Source organism: Periophthalmus magnuspinnatus, chromosome 13 (genome assembly GCF_009829125.3).
Source record: "Periophthalmus magnuspinnatus isolate fPerMag1 chromosome 13, fPerMag1.2.pri, whole genome shotgun sequence".
Taxonomy (NCBI): domain Eukaryota; kingdom Metazoa; phylum Chordata; class Actinopteri; order Gobiiformes; family Gobiidae; genus Periophthalmus; species Periophthalmus magnuspinnatus.
Window position 1 is genome coordinate 2,903,741 of NC_047138.1, and position 20,444 is coordinate 2,924,184.

General features: G+C 37.7%; 1 protein-coding gene across 4 annotated transcripts in view; it reads right to left on the reverse strand.

Annotated features, from left to right (window-relative positions):
* sorl1 (sortilin-related receptor, L(DLR class) A repeats containing) overlaps nt 1-20,444 on the reverse strand; it is a 65,003-nt gene that overhangs the window by 33,947 nt on the left and 10,612 nt on the right. For all 4 annotated transcript variants that reach the window (XM_033976670.2, XM_033976668.2, XM_033976669.2 and 1 more), the window contains exons 4-6: nt 16,270-16,431; nt 15,337-15,404; nt 8,903-9,083 (exon numbers count right to left, since the gene is read on the reverse strand). In XM_033976670.2, the coding sequence (XP_033832561.1) occupies nt 8,903-9,083; nt 15,337-15,404; nt 16,270-16,431 (411 nt within the window). The remainder of the gene's footprint in view (nt 1-8,902; nt 9,084-15,336; nt 15,405-16,269; nt 16,432-20,444) is intronic.

Genomic DNA, 20,444 nt, shown 5'->3' on the forward strand with positions numbered 1-20,444 from the left:
CACTAGGGCATTAAAACATCGATTAAAGGAGCTTTTCTAATCGTCTCACCATGATTCTGACATTGACCCGATGACCTCCCCGTCTCTAAATAAATTTGATATTATTTTGTGGAGACAGCAAAGCGATTCTTCAGAAACAGGAAGAGAGGACTTTTTTTACTTCTGCTTTGATGATGAGTTCGTGAAATACAGAAATACGTGGTCACGACGCTGAAAAACGCAAAACTTTAAATTGAGGATCGATGCAAAGTCGCGTAGTTACGATGCTAAAATTTCAAACTTAATTTCGATACTAAGGAATAGACCACAAACATTATAATAAAACACTATTTCTTTCGATAACAGAATGTGATTTTCAACATTAAATAATAGTACTTTCTTTCGTATAACCCTGCAGTCATATATCTGTTTATTTTTTGTCTCAAACTTGTTCAGATTCAGCTCAACATCAGTGTAAAGCTGTTCAGAAGGAGTTTATTTCTGTCCTGTGAATTAATGTAAAACTTTGAGTATCAACATCTGCTCGAATTTGATAGTTTTGACTCTAACGCAAACCAAAAAACAGAACTAAAATTCCAGTTAACATGCCACAGTTTATATACAGTTGAAAGCAGAAGTTTACATACACAATATATTAAAAAAAAAAAAAAAACAGATATGCTTTTTCAGACTAAACTTTCCCTGTTTTAGGTCAATTAGGATTAACAAAATTATTTCTATTTGCTAAATGCCAGATTATATCGAGAAGGATTTTTATTTTTATTTTTCATTGATTGTTTTTTTTCATTACTTTCTTCAGTCTTAAGGATAACAAAGCCAGTGTTTTGAAGTGGCCAAACAAAGCCTTGATCCGACTGAACATTTATGTGCAGACCTGTAAAGGCAAGTGCGAGCAGGACGTCCTACAAACTCTGCTCCGTTACACCAGTTCTGTCGAGAGGAATGAGCCAAAACTCCTGCCAACTACTGTAAAAGAGGCAAACTGTGGAGAGATACCCACAGTTTAAAGGCAATGGTACTAAAGACGAATGAATAAGGATGAGTATCATTAAGATTTTGTTGATATGATACGATATATTTCAAATCGATTAAATACGATTCAGTGAAAAACATAGCCTTTCGTGACCCCATATTCACAAAAAATAAACATTAATGGAGCATTTATCTTCTGTTTACTAAAGCTGGATGAACATTACAGTACGTTTTGCTAACTAGAAGCACACATCAGACTGTTCCATTGTTCAATATGATTCATCCACAGTTTATACGAGCTCCACATTTACATTTACACAGAGACACGTGCAGTTTAACAGTTTAACGGCTCTGAAGGATCAAAACAATCGACTAAAACACGACTGTGACGCTAAAAGACTTTGTTAAAACGCTGTCTGTGCAAAGATGATATGAAATACACCTGTTTTAATCAACAAAACAGTGAAGCAAATGTCAAATGTTCAGCATAAACAAGATTCTTTCGTCTAAAGGAGTCACACGATAGAGCTGTGACAGAATAAATTGGTAAAATATACAAAAAAAAATATATCGATACAGCAGCACACGATATCGATACTGTATCATTAAATTAAACGATAAAATATATTGATATTTTGATATTTTTGCACAGCTCTACAAATGAAATGTATGTAAACTTCTGATTTGAAGAAAGTCATGGGAAAAAAATGTCAAAATGTCTCTCATTATTCTGGAATTTAGCAAACAGAAATTATTTTGATAATCAGAACTGACCTAAAACAGGAAAAGTTTAGTCTGATTTCATGTCAGAGAGTGAGGAAAAAAAAGCATATGTGTCTTTTTATAATTTATATATATATTTTTAAATCTTTTTATTAAATTAAACAATGCGATATATTGATATTTCAACATTTTTGCACACTCCTACTAATGTAATGTATGTAAACTTATGATTTGAAGAAGAAAGTCATGAAAAAAAAAGTCTAAAATGTCTAAAAAAAAAATAAAAATCTCTCATTATTCTGGAATTTAGCAAATAGAAATAATTTTGATAATCCAAACTGACCTAAAACAGGAAAAGTTTAGTCTGATTTCATGCCAAACAGTGAGAAAAAAAAGCATATGTGTCTTTTTATGTACATTTTATGTATGTGAACTTGTATGTGAAGCCGTTTTTCACCTGCCACAAGGTGACTCTGGTTAATGACTGGTCTCGAGCTGCACCAGATGTCCTACGTGTGTCCACAGCTGTGCCTCTTTTACAATGACATTTTATTATAAACTAAAGCTACAGAATGTCACAAGCTGCACCCGTACAGTCTTAGACCTCGAGTCCTATTAGACGCTGAAGGAGGCATTTTCCTCATACATATTCATGACCACAGTCCGCTGCACCTCGGGCTACACTTGCAACAAAGCAAAAAAGCCAACATGTCTGCTCTTTAATATGAGAAATCCTTCAGGGATCACAGGGATATAAAATGCTTTTGTAGACACTACCAAAGAATGCTGGCTGATCTGGTTCTTCTCATACATATGCAATCAAAGTCTAGCAAAACGCCAGATGTGGGTGGGGAGTCTGATGAACGTTTTCTTATATTCATCGGCTTCAGCTCATTGTTATATAGGCTGTAGTCGACCAATGCGTGGTAAAAGCTCTCAAAACTACAATACATCTGTATGATCTGACTATAATTGTACAGGATTTCTTGCAAAAACAACTATTTATGCAGAAAAAAGTAATAGAAAACAATGTTAAGACACACATAAATACACATAAATACCAAAAATACCAGATCTTCATTGAACACACGCACTCACTTCTCCTTTCTGCTGTTCTCCATATAAATCCTCATCATCTAAGTAAAAAGATTAGTCAAATAAAGCACATTTTCGTCGACTAAGACACAACTGACCAATTAACCGACTAAAGGACGACAGCTGGAAGACTTTTTCGCATTCAAAAGATAAAATATTTTCTTTTAAATTGTTCATCACCACGGTAAAACTCACCATTTCTCATCATTCTCACTTTACTTACAGTCTATATGCCTCCATTTGGCCTTTATCTGTTGTTTATGTGAATTTCTTAAGCACTTTTTATTTCAATTTGTGGATAAAAATGAAAAAATCAGTAGTGTCGTCGTACTATTGGTTTTATTTCGGTTCAATCTTTTGCCCTGGAGCTCTAAAGACAAATATATGTGTTAGTTTTATGGTAAAAAGCACCTACAAAACTGCGGATCAGTGAAATAAAATGAAAACTGCGATGCCTTTATGTGAAACCTGACGATTTCTAACATTCACATAAACAACAGGGTCAAAAAGCGAGAAAACAGAGCTCTGCTAACAAGAATTTAGTCTTTTTTTCAGACTCAACTTCCTGTTTACCTCTCGGTCTCTCTCAGCCAGACTAATCGAAATGAGAACGCAGACTCGACACTTACAGATCTGCTGCAAAACCTTGTATATTTAAGGTTTTATTGGCACAGTTTTCAATATTTCCTTATGGCCAGATAAAGTTATTCTTCGCTGGTTTGCTAATTGGCTTAAGCAGCTCTTTTGTGCCAAAGTACTTTAGATATTTCATTATTCTAATCTAAACCAAATCAAAGCTAGACGAGGAAAAGTTATAAGCAGACGGTTTATTCTAAAGACAAAGTAATAGACACTAATTTGGAAAGGCTTGAGTTAATACGAACGCTTATTCTTTGAGTTCACTTTAAGTACACGTTACATTCTTTGGCGCAGTAATAATACATCAAAATGGTTTTATAATAATATGAAAAATACATTTACTTCTGAGCATCATAAATCTGTCCACACCAGCTTCAGTTCTTTTATTAAATAGAGTCTGTGTAAGCTGCAAATATGACTTAATGATGCAATAAAGGTCCACTTTGTGAAACTGCTTTAAATACTTCTTTTACAGTTGAGGGTTTTTCCAGATATTGGTCATTAGCTCTGCGTAAACTATCCTAGAGTAAAATGTATTATGAGTGCCACAAGTCAGGCGTCGGCCAAGTTAAACCGTGGATTTACTACAATATTTTAAGTTATTATTGTGAAATACTGTGCACAAAAAGGGAAAGTGCAGGTTATGTCACAACAACACAGTTTTCTAGTTTATATTTGTTATTCTGTGAAGTTTGAATATTTGTCTAGAGAGAAAACACTGCATTTAAACACTGAGATGTCTTTTTTTTCTTCATCCCATCGCTGAAATTTCCTTATAAACCTTATCAGCAAAGACCTTTCCATTAAACTTTTTGACATAACTGCAACGTTAACTGAGAATTGTAAGGCGAAATTGAAAAGTTATCTGATGTTTTCTTGGCCTGGCTGCTTCCTGTCAAGTCTCGTACCATAATAAAAGTCAGATTTTAGTCATATTTAAGCATAATGCATTTCATCTCCAGAAAAGCAAACTGCAGCTGCTTTAAAGATGGACAGACAAGACCCATCAACAATCATCTCTCATATTTATGCTTTTTAATCTGTTTTGGAGAAATGCTAACTCGACAGCCTGCCTCTGCGTCTTATCCCGACATCAGCAATGTTCAGGGCTGTGCGGCCGACTTCTATCAACCCTCTCATATCAGATCAAATATAGAAATAGCTCTTCTGCTCGATGGATGGATATTCAAACTGATAAAAGCGACAATAAGTCACCTCTGTTCTCTTAAAACATTCATGTCTCTGGATGCAACTTGTCAAGAAACTGAAAGGCGCGACATAACTCCAAGCCGTCGTTAGTATCACTGATAACAACTCGATCAAAAACATCTTTTTCTTAAACCTTACGTATTCTGAGCATCCTAAATATTTAACATATAGCGTGCTAACGTGTACTTCCTGATTAGGGAACACTAAAACATTTTATAATTAAAGCTGACAGCGTGCAGTTGACATACTTTAACCTGGAGAGCTGCTTGTACAATATATCTGTACGACGGCAACACAAATTTTGCTGAAATACATGAAAAAAAATGTGTACAGAGCTTTTAAGTTACTAAGAACGAATGATTCTTATTAAACGTTTGACTTAAAGGGACCGTTTTACGTTAATTTCGATGTTATAATGTTGTTTCCTCGTCACAAACACATCTGGAGTTGTGTTTTTTTTTGTTTAACGCACAAACAAACCTGCATATTTAGGCCGAGTTCTTCTCTCAAACTGGAAACACTCTGTTCCACCTTGTGATGTCATCATGTGGTGATACAGGAAGTGCTCTGCTGTGTCTTTAAACTCCACGCACCTTCACTAGAATCATTTAGAACATTTCAGCGCTGGAATTCCCAATCTCTATTTAACTAGAGGTAAAACGTCGCTGTTAACTTGGAAACTACCACTTGATGACATCACAAAGTGGAACAGAGCATTTTGAGCTTTGGGGATGTAACAGACTGATAATAAAGTGTCACTCAAACATGTGTGAATGAAACAAAACACAACTCCAGGTCTGTTTCTGAGGAGATAACAGCATTATAAAGCCTTTAAAACCTTTAATTGTTTGGATTACCTTTAATTTGTCCATATTTTATTAAAGCTAATTATGAAACTTTCCTAGTAGAGGGTGAGCCAACACAGACATGTATTTATTCAGTTACAGATGGTTTTACTGCTCAAAAATGCTAAATTCAGACTGTGAATGAGGCTCTTGACTTGGATTCTTCACCATCTTGTTTCCGTAGAGATGATTTTAATGACCTAGTGTGGGACATTTGAATCAAAAGCATTAAAATCCTCATGGAGACAAGCACGTGAAGCGTCCTCCACCAGAACAGTTACAGTGTGAGCCTTTAAATTATATGTAAACTGCACAGATTGATGATTTTCTGTTTTAATACAGGAATGCAAAAGGCAAAAAAACACATTCTCAACGACTTTCTGCTGCATTTTTACACTATTAAAACATCACAATTATCTTTAAACGTGTGCACCAGGTATTAGGTTTGTTTTTGTGATGACAAAGCGAAACCTAAGTTCTCAGTTTTTAAAGAGGCGCACATTAAAAGATCACAGTGTGTTTAAGTATACCTTTGGAAAAGCTCCTCGTTTGAACTGAGCTGTCATAATTGCAGGGTTTCCTCAGAGACATAATAATGATGTTGTACTTGTTGCTTTGTTGCTGCAGCCTCTCCATCTGTGTTTTTATGTTTGCACACGTCTTTTACATCGCATTTACAACACCACACAAAAGCTCTCACTCCTTTTATTGGACCACATGGAAATTACCAATGAGAATTACACTGTGTTTAACCACAGAGCTGCTGGCAATGATTTAACTGCTGCTTTTATCTGGCTCCTAATGTTCTATAAGCGACACAGAGCGGCAACAACTGGAGAGGAACTTTTAGAATATGCAGAATAATGTTAAATAATCAAAGGTATGCTGTGTTGTAGGCTGGAGCTTCTAGTTCTGTGACATGAGTAGTGTCTAGAGCTAAACATCTGAGAAAAGACAAATAAAAACGCCTTAACTAACTAAGTGTTCGATATATTTCAGAACTACAGGGCTAAGCTAGTTGTATTATTATTTTTTTACAAGATAATTTGTAAATCATGGAGGTCATTCTATAATCTAACCGCAGTCTTGTGATTTGTAACGATTTCCTAGAAACATGCATACCATAAATAAACCACACTTAGTCAGTGTGGTGATGCTCAGAAATAAGCAGTGGTCATTTCAGATAAATCTTTACAGCGAACTTCATAAACCCACTTTTCTATTTCATTCCCTCTGACCTCCAGAGGGCAGTGCTTAGCGCCTGGATATGAACATGTGAGCGCAGCACAAAGGCTGAGAATAAATACAAACAAAGTCACATTGTCACAAACTCACATATACCTGACGCACCTGTTCTTTCTACATTTCTCCCATCAGCGGTCGCTATTGGATTACAGCTTTTTGCCCATTCTCTCTGAGAGCCTGGGCCGTCTATACAGCTAACTTTATTACTGCGTTTATTTAAACTAGTGCATTTATCTATTCAGAGTTGAACTAGTTATACCTGAGTTATAAGCTTATAGTTCCAGACTGTATATAAATGGACATGGCTAACCTGTTAGCCGCCGCATTCCATATACAAAGTGATCATGGGAGCGCTCTCCGGCTCCAACGACTCTGGCTCCAAGTCACTTTACATTGGAAAACTGTGGCTCCTCTCTCCATAAACGCTGTTCTCAGACTCATCATTTTGGTCTTAAATGTTTGTATTAACCCGCTCTACATGATCCTGGTGTTTTTTATTTCACTATTGTCTTTTTAACTGAAGATATGAACATTAATAAGGTACAAATCAGGCGCCTTGTTTCTCTGAGGTCAGCGTTAGCTAGCGTGAGCTAGCGTTAGCAACAGGTATGATTGACAGCGTTGCTAAGCGCCTTTGCAAAGCGGGTTGGGGCGCTCCACACCTTGTCAGTTGCTGGAAATTGTATTTGCTGGAATTCTGATGGATCCTGTGTCACCTTGTGGTCTAATCTGTCTTTCTTATCTAAAAGAGTCTCTGCTTTTCATACAAATCTGTCACTTTCTTGGCTGTGTTCGCCGTACAGTCTGTATTGTATTTATTCTCGACCTAAGTGCTGTGCAAACACAGAGATATCCAGGTGCAAAGCGCTGCTCTCTGACAGTCTTCTGGAATCATAGAACCTTAGTTACATACATGACTCTTGTGTCTGACCACATCTCTCCATTAGCTCCGTTAGCGCCGTTAGCTCCGTTAGCGCCGTTAGCTGACAACAACAAGAGCAAATCTGTCCCTGTTAACAGACACATTACATCCAAATCACACTCCATCTGCTCCTCTGTCTGTGCACGCTAACGCTACATTAGCAACCCAGAAAAGCAAGACAACAAAAGCAAACAGTTTTACAACAGAAACAGACAAGAAGAGATCAAAACGTCTGAGCCATGTCACAGTGTTGAGGTTTTACTCAAAACACAAAGATGTATTCATTAAAAAGTACAAAGTGATGAAAGAAATCTGACTCACTCTTTAATTTAATACTGAGTAAATATCATATAGGATGTATTTAGTGCAAAAAGAGCAAAGTGGGATGTGGAGCTGTGCACTTAACCAAACTCTGATTAAACAGTAATGTCATGTTTAATCAGAGTTTAGATGCCCCGATGACAGTTGGACCTCCTCCTTGCCTGGCTCTCCTCCTCCTCGCCCGGCTCTCCTCCTCCTCGTCTGGTCTCCTGGCCGATTTCTTATGTTGTCTGATTTTTCCTGTTGTGTCTGATTTTTCCTGTTGTGTCTGATTTTTCTTGTTGTGTCTGATTCTTCCTGTTGTTTTGTTTTTTGTGTCTTGGCGGCACGGTGACTGAGTGCCATCACTCATGTCTCACAGCAAGAAGGTTGGTTCGATCCCCGGGTCACCAGGCCTTTCTGTGTGGAGTTTTTCATGTTTCTCCCCGTGTCTGGATGGGTTTCCTCCGGGTACTCCGGTTTCCCCCATCAACCAAAACATGAACGCCCTTCGAGACAACTGTTGTTGTGATTTTGGGCGTTACAAAAATAAATGAATTGAATGTTTGGGCCTTTTTAATGGAGAGATCTACAGATGATCCTCATGTGGTTTGGAGTTGATTTAACTTTATATGTTAAATCACTAAGATTGAAAGTCTGTTATTTATGGTCAGAAAATGACATTGAAAGACATTTTATTTAGTTTTCAGAAATCAAAGAAACACCAAGAAAACATATGACTTACTACATTATACGACTAAACACACAGAACTGATGATACGACTTAGATCTGTAAGTTTCTCTGTTCTCAAGATAAAAGATCACTATGCTTTGCACATTGTGCAACAGTGTGGTTTACCACGACAAAGCATAAGTACATCCTCAGTACTACAGCTGTGTACTTTTACTACATACTTATTGCGTAGAGTGAGTAATTAGACGTGTAACTCACCCGTGTGGTGGTGGCAAACATGTATTTGTCTCGGAGCTGGAAGCTGTCCACCTGCTCCAGGATGACTCTGCGGTTCTGTTCGCTCTGGAAGAAGTCGGTGCTGCTGAGGACGGTGGAGACGCCCTGCGGCTCGTGCCTCTGGACCAGGACTGTGGTGGGGGGGTCATAAGGCTCTACGCCCCTGAAGAGAGAGGGCAGAGGGGTTAGACATGTGGTCCAGGTTTGAACAACTTAAAATCATGATTACATGAATCTAAAGTCATCAAACACTATTCTATTGATGGATGATTATATCATTTTCACATCATCAATGATGAGCTTAGGATTTTTTAATACACAAGTCCAGGGTCAATCATTTGTCAGTAAATGTAGTGGGTTTAGTACAGATTTCAAACAATCTAACCATTTTTGTGATAAATTGCACTAATTCAAGTCTTGCTTCAGTTGTTTATGTATAAATACTTTTTCCCATATGGTCCTGGCTGGAATACTATTACTAGTATCAAATTACAAAGGCTGCAAATATTAGGTAATAGAATGTCTCTTTTATGAAAATAAAAAAACAACAAACTACTTCCTAACTCTGTGTTTAGACCTCACAATCACGTTCTAACCTGCATGTGTACTAGTTTATCAGTTCAATCTTTGCTGCTTAAATAACTCACTGCACGTGACAGTTTTGGGAACATTTAATTCATAGATTTTAAAAGGCTGATGTCATGAGGAACGTTTGACAACTTAGGTCCAACTGCCAAATGTAACAGCTCGTCCTGTAAAATATATTAAGAGCTTGACTTTCACGATGTGACAGAAAGTATTTAGACCATTCAGAACCGTGAAGATCCAAATAAAGGAGGGATCAACTGCATTGTATTTCAGGTTTGCCTTTATATTTGCCCTGTGCTGTAGATAATTCATGCCCACAATAAAAGTTTCATTTGAGAAAGTGTTGGCGAAGCGGCGAGACACGGCGCTGAGGAGCCTGAAAACACGAACAGTGAAAACGGCAACACGTCCAAAAATAACTTCATTACTCACTCTGTCAATGAATACTTCACATTTTATACGACGCTGGCCAAGTACATCACTGAAAAATGTGAAAGCTAAACCAAATGCTATCAACATGGAAGGATATCTACAACCTGCCTGCCCGGGGGAGTATGAGGTTTCTCTTTTTTCAGTGTTTTTATCTCGCTGAGAAGGATGCTCTGACACGGTTATCCACTTGTTTCCCGTAAATGGTGGTTGCTTGCATGTTATTGTTTGATTTTTATTCCTAAATCAACAATTTTATGAAGCCCTGCAACACGACGATGCTGTTGCGATTCTGGGCAATACAAAAATAAATTACACTGAATTCGAACATGTGCTGAGTAAAAAATATCTCCCCATGAGTCACCCCTTTTTTGGACTTTCTGCGTCTAGGAGCCAGCGTGTTTTGGAAAGTCGTCAGGGAGGAATGAATGAAAAAGTCACAGCATCTTGTGTTTGACGTCCAAATCAGCGGCGTTTCCTCCGGAGAGTGGAGAGAGCAGAACAGAGGCACCAGTGTTAAGCCCGGCCCCGGCGTCTGAAAGGGCCCCGTTCACCCCATGGACACAGGCTGGGTGAAGAGTGCGCTCCAGGCTGTTGGCACGACGTCTACGCTCTGCTCCTTTTCATTCAAGACACTTACGGCGAAACAGCTGAGAAACAACACTCTTCTGCCATTCGTAGTTTTTAAATGGACGTTTACAGTAGTGATCTAGTATTTTACTGTAGTTGTAATAATGATCTTTACACATTAATTCATTATATGCATTAGTATAAACAAGTGTGTATAATAATTACACACGTGATAGCCTTAAAAAAAAAACACCAACACCAACAAATCCCACTTTTGTTGAGTTAAAACTAGTGAAATTGTTTGATCTTGTCGATTTGAGCTCAGCCGTAATGATGTACAAGGCAGATAATCATAAGATCCTCCTTGTTTACAGATGTCATTCGAACAGAAAGAGAGTCAATATCATCTTTAAAGAACAGGTTTATTCAAAAAAGTAAGACTAGAACCTGTAAAAACCGTCGTTGTGTTTGTGTTCGAGGGGTTAGTGTGTGCGGGACAACCTTGATCATAAATTAAAAAGCTCATACACAATAGAAGTATTTATGATTACAGGACTCAGGAGTGATTCGTAGTTTTTATTTTGTTACATATAGAGTCATTTGTTGTAGAACTGATGCTGCTTTTCTTGGAATTCTTGTGCGTTATTATTATTAAACAGGGTTCCGCATTATAAGTACATTTTCCTTCAGCCTAAACCCATTCAGTCAGGATAGAAATATTATGTACAACCTTATACAAGTTGAATAAAGTTTGATTTTGAAAGTAATGACCGAATAAAATACTTTCAATACTCACAAAAAAACATGAACAAAGACTGAAATCATAATGTACAAAAAGTGTAATGGATGATTCAGGCTTAGTAACTAAATGAATACAAATATCCAAACTTCTAAACCTATCCCCTTAATTAAATCCTGTCCCCCCATAGCGTCGGATGCTCTCGCCGCCGATAGATTTGCATTTGTGGACTTTCCGTCACCGTAACTCCGCAACCAATTGTGCTCTCGTGTAAATTCAAACGGCGTCTCAAAGCAGAGACATGGGGCTCTTTAAATATGTTACTGTCATTATGGTCATGTGCTTATGTTTGTCAGTTATTTGAACCGTCAAAGGAAAAATAAGGGTGGATATGTAAAATAGAGACACGGTAGTTGTGTGAAAAAGGCAGAAGTACAGGCTGATACTTCCTTTAACATGATTTTTATGGCTAAAAAAAGATAGTTAATGGCTTAAAAAGGTTATTAAATATCTGTTCAATATGAATTAAGTCTTTGTTTTTGGCTTTCTTTAAGGTTAATTAAGGTGCAGTTATTAAAAAGTTGTACCTAAATGGGTTTAAATGTATTAGGACATTATACATTGTTGTTTTGGTCCGTAAAATTGTAAAAAACTTCATACACTTCTTTACAAAAGTTGAGTATTACTGTCTGTGTGTGACGTGTGTTTTCGGTTGCACACAGAGGATTTGCTTCTCAGTCTGTCCCTGTTTCCTAGCAGTGAGTTCACAAAGGGTTAGGAGCCGGTGGCAGAGCGGTGCATGAGATTGGGTTTGGTCTGCGCTCTATAAAACAGTCAAAGGCGACACAACACTGGGCACAAAGCCGCGACAAACAGGATTACAGACGCACACAGGGGTGAAGAGGAAAGAACTGGAATCAATCTCATTTTGGGCTGTTTTCAGACAACATCTTATCTATAAAAACAATGAGATACAACAGTTCCTGGTAATTATTCAGCCCGAATTACAGTAAATCAGGTTCTAACGAGTATTTTCACAATTTGAACTGATACTTTTCCCGTGCGCTGTTCCGATTGGTCAGTCTCTGTTATGCTTTAAGCGACAGGTAGTTTGATTCACTCTCACAAGAAACAAGTCATTTTAGTTATTTCTCAAGGGTAAATTCATTAATATAATAATAAAGTGTTCATTTATACAGTTGTCCATCACTATGTCGCGGTTCACCTTTCGCGGCCTTGTTGTTTCGCAGTTTCATATGCTTTTTTTTACGGCATATGAACGTGCATTGTGTTCTGCGTCCTGATTGGCTAAGGGACAGTCTCCTCCCACAAATCTTTGTCAATAAACGGAGGGTCAAACCGTTAAACGATATTAAAAGGTGTTAAAAAGCCTGTGCCTCTTTTGTGAGCAGAACAATTTTTTAATGGTTTGAGTGCGTTTTGTAACTAGTATTTATCATTTAAAGTAACTAGTAACAAGTTCGACATATTTATATTTAAAGTTTTTAATGTGGCTTCTATATTTTGAATGTGTTTTAATTAATACGTCAACATTGGCCGAGAAGTTGTCTCGTTACACCCATAAAAATGTCAATATTGGTGCCACCAGAGTCGTGCCGGTGCAGAATGTGTTCAGACAAATTTACATAAACGTTGGATCTCAGTGTGACTCTGAAGTGCTGTGTGTTTGCAATTTGTTTTCTCCCCGACAAAACGCACAATGTCGATGAAACGTTCTGCACCGACAAAGACGCTGACGAAGGTTTGAACTTTGAGAGAGTTTAAACGAGAGAGAAATGTGAGAAAATGTTAACGCCTGTGTGAGAAAAGTGTATAAAGTGTGTGGTGAGGGCAATATTTTCTCAAAGCTTCACCCAAAGTCGTGGATCGTGCAACGTTCTCATTATATAACTGCAAATATTCAGTCTCAAGTCTCTAAATTCGTTCACTTTTAAACATAGACCATACCAATGTAGATAAAGTTATACATTAAAATCAACAAACATTTGAAGCGGCTCCAAAGGTCAGCGAGGGAAATGTTTGCTCTTGGTCAAGGGAATGTTGTGAATGCATATTCCAATAAGAGGCAGAGGAAGTGGGCTGTGAGTGAGTGATGTTCTGTTGTGAAGCTAAATTATTCAAAACCCAATTTGTCCAATGAGCTGTATATGTGGGCAGCGTTAGGAAGGCTCAACTTTTGATTACAAGATACAAACAAAAACAACGACTGCTCTTTCCGTCTGACAGGAGAAGTGTTGCCAACTGAGCATTATCATTTTAATCATGGCCGCTTACAAAATACGTTCCGTCGCCTTGGATACAGCCCTCACCCTCGAATTAAAAAAAACTGCAAACACAAGCGGGGTAGAGGAGGGTAAAGTGAAAGTATTTACTTCCTCTTCTAGACTCTTCATGTTCTGTAAGTGAATAATGACACCCACCCGTCCCAAAAGACAAACACTGACTGTTCCTAGAGTAAATAAGATTAGGCCTTGGCTTGTGGTCTTCCCATCAGAGGGGAATGCATAATTATAAAGGAGAAAGAAAATTAAGTGCTTAAAGGGGCAGGACCAAAATACTTTTCATGGAATAAAGTAAATCCGTCTTGCCCTAGTGCAGATATATTGGAAAAGCGGCTTCTAGGGTCAATATGAGACTGCTGTGCTTTATTATTATTATTATTATTATTATTATTATTATTATTATTTTTATTTTTATTTTTATTTTTATTATTTTATTTTATTATTTTATTTTATTATTTTATTATTATTTTTTATTATTTTATTGTTCTTATTTATTATTGTTTTTATTGCTAGTAAGTGTGCTGTTATCATGCTAGTTGTTGTTAGCATTACTACGGATGCACCAACACGACTCTGGTATTAGATATCGGCACCAATTTCAACATTTTTTATGGGTGTAACAAGACAACTTCCGGGCCAATGTTGACGTATTAATTAAAAACACATTCAAAATATAGAAGCCACATTAAAAACTTGAAATATAAATATGTCAAACTTGTTACTAGCTACTTTAAATGATAAATACGAGCTACAAAATGCACTCAAACCATTAAAAATTAGTTCTGTTCACATTTTTAAGATGGTAAAAACAGGTTCAGGTCCTTTAAATATCGTTTAACTGTTTGATTCTTTGTTTATCGATAAAGATTTGTGGGATATGGATAATAATCAAATTGCAAATGTCCATTAGCGACGAGAACGTTTAGTACAACGACAGACGTGATAATTGTCGTACTAAAGGATTTCAAGATGGTTAGACTAAAAGCAAAGCACCATCCAACCCCAGCGTTTCAATTATTAACCCAAAACGTCTCTGAAAAATCCAATAATTTTCCTCCGAGCCTCTAGCGAAAGTCACATTTTATACACTTGACAATGACAATAGTCTCAGGAATTTGCGGGCCATTAGTGACAAACCCAGTAAAAAAAAAGACGTCGAGAAGAAGAAATATTACAGTGGGTGGAGAGGTATGCAGTAAAAGGTTCCTTAAGGATAGACAGATTCCACTGTTTGTTCTGTCTTTGTTTGAGCTGTGAATTGGATTGGAAAATGGTAGATGCATGTAAATTATATTCATGGTTCGGTGGAGAGGTTATTTGGGCTTTCGGAGCAGCAGAATTGGAAATGTTTGATTCATACCATTTGTTTTAAAGTGTTGTAGAGATATGGAGGAGGGAAAACTGGTGTCAGAATGTTGTTTTTCTTGTTCTTTGAATCGTGCAGTGTGTATTTGTGTGAAGGAGCAAGTTTAATTGGGTGGGAAAGGATTTTATTTGCCCAACTTTGTCTGTAAACAGAGTCAGTCCTGATTTGTGATGTTAGATAGTAGATTCTTTTCTATTTTTATATATTTATGGGACCTGCTGGATCTCAAACACAATGCATTACCATTCAGTTACAAATTTACTTCCTCTCTCTGTCATTAACTTGAATATGTTAATAAAATATCTCAGTAAAAAATGGATAATCCAAGCTCTCACTGCGCACTGGGGTAGTACTTTGTGAGGCGCTACAGCAGGACTTTTCATTTGTCCTCACGACACAAGGGGAGGTGACGCCGTCTTACCAAAAGTAGGTCTTTACATGCTCCTGTATCAACACCCAGGTCTCCCCGAAGTCGTCTGATTTCCAGAGCTGTGGAGCGGGAGAGAGAACGAGAGAAGAGAGTGAAAAAAGAGTGGTAGAAGAAGTAGGGGGATGGTGCACTGTAAAAATGTAGGTCAACCTCCTTTCTACGTTTTTGCTGCTACACACGTGACAAAAGAGAGGAGCGAGGAGCCGTTTGGTGCTATTGTGTGTGAAATCAGGAGCTGGAAACCAAAGCATATTGTGAACAAAAACACAAACGCTGGGCTCAGATGGGCAACTTGGACGCAGACGTTGTTGTGAAAAAAAAAAAGGCTGCCAGACTAGTTACTTTCGACACGAATTTTGTGAAATTATATCTTGGTATGTTAATGCTGCAGACACATTTTCTGCAAGTTCTGACTCATTGTGAACCAGTTTTATCTAATTCTAAGTCAACAGTCCTGCTTTAGATCTGTTTCAACGGAATTAACACCTAATTTATATCTGCTTTTATCCTGGATTAAACGTGCACTATGTAACAAACTGGTGACCCCGCTATGCAAAGTTACAGGTCTGATCTGTTGAGAGGCAAGCCCGCTCACAATAACAATGTTTTTTCAGTACTTTTGAGTGAAAACACCTGTAATTAAATAAATGCTGGATCGATTGTTTAATTCCATACTGTGAAACATCTCAGAAAACTCAAAACTATCTCCATAAAGACAAAAGCAGGCGTAAAAAAAATGACACTGCAGCCGTTTAACCCTGTATTATTTAGTCTGAAGTTAGTCCTGGGCTGATTTCTCGTTCATTTCTCAAATTAAAACTACTTTATTGAATCCTTACAGTATGTCAGACGTTTATGGCTTAATAAATGTCCACTGTGGCTGTGAATCGTCAGTGTAAAAAGATGAATGTTTGTAGCGTTTACCTGTTTGTTTGGGTGGGAGCTGTCGTATCCAAGGACCAGGTTGGACTTGCGGTTGTGCAGCAGCAGGTCGGTGGGTTTGAAGGGCAGAGAGAAGCCCTGGACGGTTTTACAGAAATCAAACGTGTTCCACAAGAAGTTGTTGGTAGAGTCCACAAAAAGATACTGGGAAAAGAAACAACATTTTAATGGACTGTACCTGATATCTTCCATTTAATCAATTTAATAAAGTAAAATGTGTTTTGCCCCAGTACTTAGATATAATAAAAGCAGTTCTTAAGGTCAAAATAAGACTATTGTGTCGAATTCGAGAGCATTTTATGTAATAAGTAGGTAATAGTAATAGTAGAGCTGGGTACCTTAACGACACCTGCTTTTCGATACTGGTTCCTGAACAGCTCTTTTTTGCTACCTATCTTTTTATTTATTTCATTTTTTTGTAAATGAATGCCCAATATTACTAAGCTATAATGTTAATTAATATTTTAAAACATAGTGCTAGGCTATAGACGTTCAGTTATACCTCAAATCCTCATGTGGACTAATACACGCTTAACTTTCACTCTAGTTTTTGCCACTTTATATCAAAGGCAGCGCTGTAGAGAACAGGCTCTTTGTTTTGATAAATAACTTCACTTTTTTACTTCGTGTTTAACTGGACAGAGGAGGAGGATTATTGCAAACTTTAAGCAGACTCGTTCAGCTGTATCTTTACACACATGCGCTCTAAAATCTGCATATTTAGCCTATTACACCGCATTTATTTGTGAATTACGCTTTTACCAGAGAAAGTTGGTGGAGTTTGGTTCTTATTATGTGTTTGACTTCAGGTTTACGCAGCACTGCAGACTGTGAATGGCTGCGCATTTATTACTGCACACTTTGACTTTGAGACACTGTAAAGGTCCTGCACAGGAGACTTGATGAGTTTTCGTGTGGATATAAGTTGTAGCCTAACTCTGGATGCCGTTTTTCCTGTTTTACTGGTTTGATGATACGCCGCTCTTAATTTGGATCCATGTAGATCTATGTTAAAACATGAGTTCTGTTTGTTCCATTCGTTTGTACAGAGTGCAGTCGTGACGCGGACCACCTGCGCTGCTGTTAAATTAATCAGTGTGGCTCATTGACGCAGGCATTTAAAACCAAGGAAGCAAAAGTTGGCACCGAATGAGCGTTAGTTTTTTAAAGCCGGTGCTTACTGGACCTTTTCAGTCGCTGCCTACTTTGAACCGAGCTCCCGTGTCCAGGGATAGTTGCAGTTTTGACAAGAAAACTCCGCTCTGGGATCTTTAAGTTGTGAAAAGCAAAATTTAAACCAGTAAAAATAAGCCCCTTTAGCTGCTTTATCAGTCTGTGTGAAACAAAACCTGACAGACAGAAGCCTATAGAAGGTATATTTGCAAACAGAACCATGGACTCAAAGGAAATTGAGATGCTCCTTTTGCCTTTGTGTGAGGTACATTTGTATTCATAGCTTTGACCATCTAATCTCACGGCAAGTATCCGCATTTATAAATCCATTTTGTGCTCCACTGATGACCATAGCCTCAGAGCGGAGGAGAGGGCACAGCATAGACAAAGCTGCTCTCACTGTCAGCTCAAGGAAAAAGCTGATTTAGTTCATGTTTAATGTAGCACTTAAGCCCATCAGCTCATTTTAACTAGTCCAATATTGCAATTTAACCTGTTCCAGACATTAAGTGCTGCAAAGACACTGTCACTGTAGTATTTAAGTTCAAGATAAAACATAAGAGAACTGTCAACTGTGAACTATTTAAGCATCAAGTCTGTTTATAAGTTGTTTTTCCAAGTTATCTGCCTGTTATTGCTCATTTTCAGGAGACGTCAGGAGGTTCTGCAAGACAAAAACAGCGCTGCATCTGGGGACTATTTTACCATTGCAAGATAGGGTCAATAAGCTTAATCTTTACTAGGGCTGTCACTGATTAAAAGGATTCTTGGTTAACTAAAAGACACATCCTGCCGATTGATTATTTGACAAAAAGGCAGTGGCAAAAGCTCTCAAAAACTATTAATTATCTCATGAAGAACAACAATTTATGCGGAAAAGTACTAGGAAAAAGTATTTATATGGAAAAAGACACATTAAACACACAACTAATTCCTAAATCTTCAGCTATTCCACTCTCTATCTTATAAATATGAATACTAAACGCTAAATAAAATTATATGATTCAACAACAAACTACAGACCGATTAATCGACTAAAGGTCTACAGCCTTAATCTTTGCTTTCCAAATTTACTACTGACATTTCTAACTAACATAAAACAGAAACATAAATTTGACCTGCTTGCATCGTCATTACACATTAAAGCAAAACGTTGAGTTGTTTCAAAGTGCAGTTTTGCCCCGATGCGACACACTTATGAGACACTGAATCCAAACACTCCTGGATGTGTTCAGTTTCATTATTTAAGAAGATCACTTGATAAATCAGCACTTTACGGCGTACCAGAGCGGTTGTGGGTGGTACGCTCTTAAATCAACTCAAAGACAGATCTAAAACTCACGCTTAATGTTAATAATTCATCATTCTGTTCACTGCACAGACTGAACCAATGATGCAAATTAACTAATGGCTCTTAATCTGGTTATGTAAATCGAATTGTGAACAGTTTAAAGATGGGAGTTACACGTTTTTGTAATAATCTTCACTTTATAATGCAGACAAATTAGCAAATTACTACCTTAAAGCAGCAAGAAGTGGTTTTATAAAGTTCTCAGTGTCAGTTGCGTAATATCAGCCTACATATCTGATCTTTGGTAAACTGTTGAGCAAAGTGTGCGAACATTTTAGCCACAGATCTCCTGATAGAGCACTACTTTACTAATACACAACTTCAAAGCAAGTGTAGGTACTTTCCCTTATCCGACTGAACTGTTAAAATAATAGTTAAGTAAAGATTAATCTGTAAAAGCGCCGTGGGACTTGAAGTTGACCTGCACGTTGAGTAACTTTGTGCATTTAAAACTAATCTGGACCCAATTTGAACCAGAAAATAAAAAGATAAAACACATAATTAGAGAGCGCTTTCACAGTTGCAGCCTTTGTTCCAGGCCTTACGACTTTCCACAGCTGGTCCTGCGCTGTGTGAAAGTGAAAGTACGCCCCTTCCCGCCTTCAACGCTGTCAATCAAACCTGTTGCTAATGGTAGCGGGAGTGACCTCGGGAAAAGAAACGCCCAATTTGTCTGTTATTAATGTTCATATGTTGATTTATGGACACAATAAGGAAATAAATAGCAGCGTCAGGATGTAGAGTTGATTCACGTGAACATTTTAAGTCCAAAATGACCAGTCTGACAGTTTCTCAGTAGAAATAGATGCTCACTTCCTGTTTGTAGCAGGTTAGCCATGTCCATTTATATAGACCGTGTTTGAGCCCGCCTCACACACAATAGTTTCATGTTGCTGCATTCTTCTAGTGCCACTGCTGCGTACTCTGTCTGCACCGAGCCCGTACGAGGCAGACTGATAACCCTTTGGCCGACAGCCTTTAGAAACCCCGCGCTCTTCTTACAGACACACAGTCATGTTTCTATGCGACGCTGATCTCCGAGCTGCTGCTGACTCACACTATGAGCCTTGTACAAAGTGATATTGTAGCTGAGTAATAAATCACCTGAACAGAACGTCGCCCTCAGCTTTATCCCTGCACTGACACTGGGCTTCACGATTAATACAACTTCAGAATATAAAAAAGGCAACCTAGAAACTTATTACAACTCACATTAGCTACGTAGCACTGTTTTAGCTGCTGTTGAATAATTGTTAAAGCAGATTTATTGTGCAAAATCAACTTTTTAGAACATTTAACCATGTTATAGCTGTTTCTCCTTCTCATTTACCCTCTCAAAGTTTATTTACTGTTTATTTTCAAGACGCCGTGTGTGCTGCAGCGTCGTGTCGTCATTTTGGTACAAATGAAAAAAAATCCACCACTCGCTTGATGACGTTTACGGTTTATCAACTCTGACTGGACACTGCGGTTTTCTAACGCAAAAGTCAGCAGATTTGTTTCTTTAATTAAGTCGTTTCAGATGAAAATTGCGATTTAAAATGTGCAAATTATAACAAAATGATCCACAGGTGTCAGAGTTTATCACCAAAGCTGGCTCAAGAACAGTATGTCTTTATGAAGCTTCAACGGT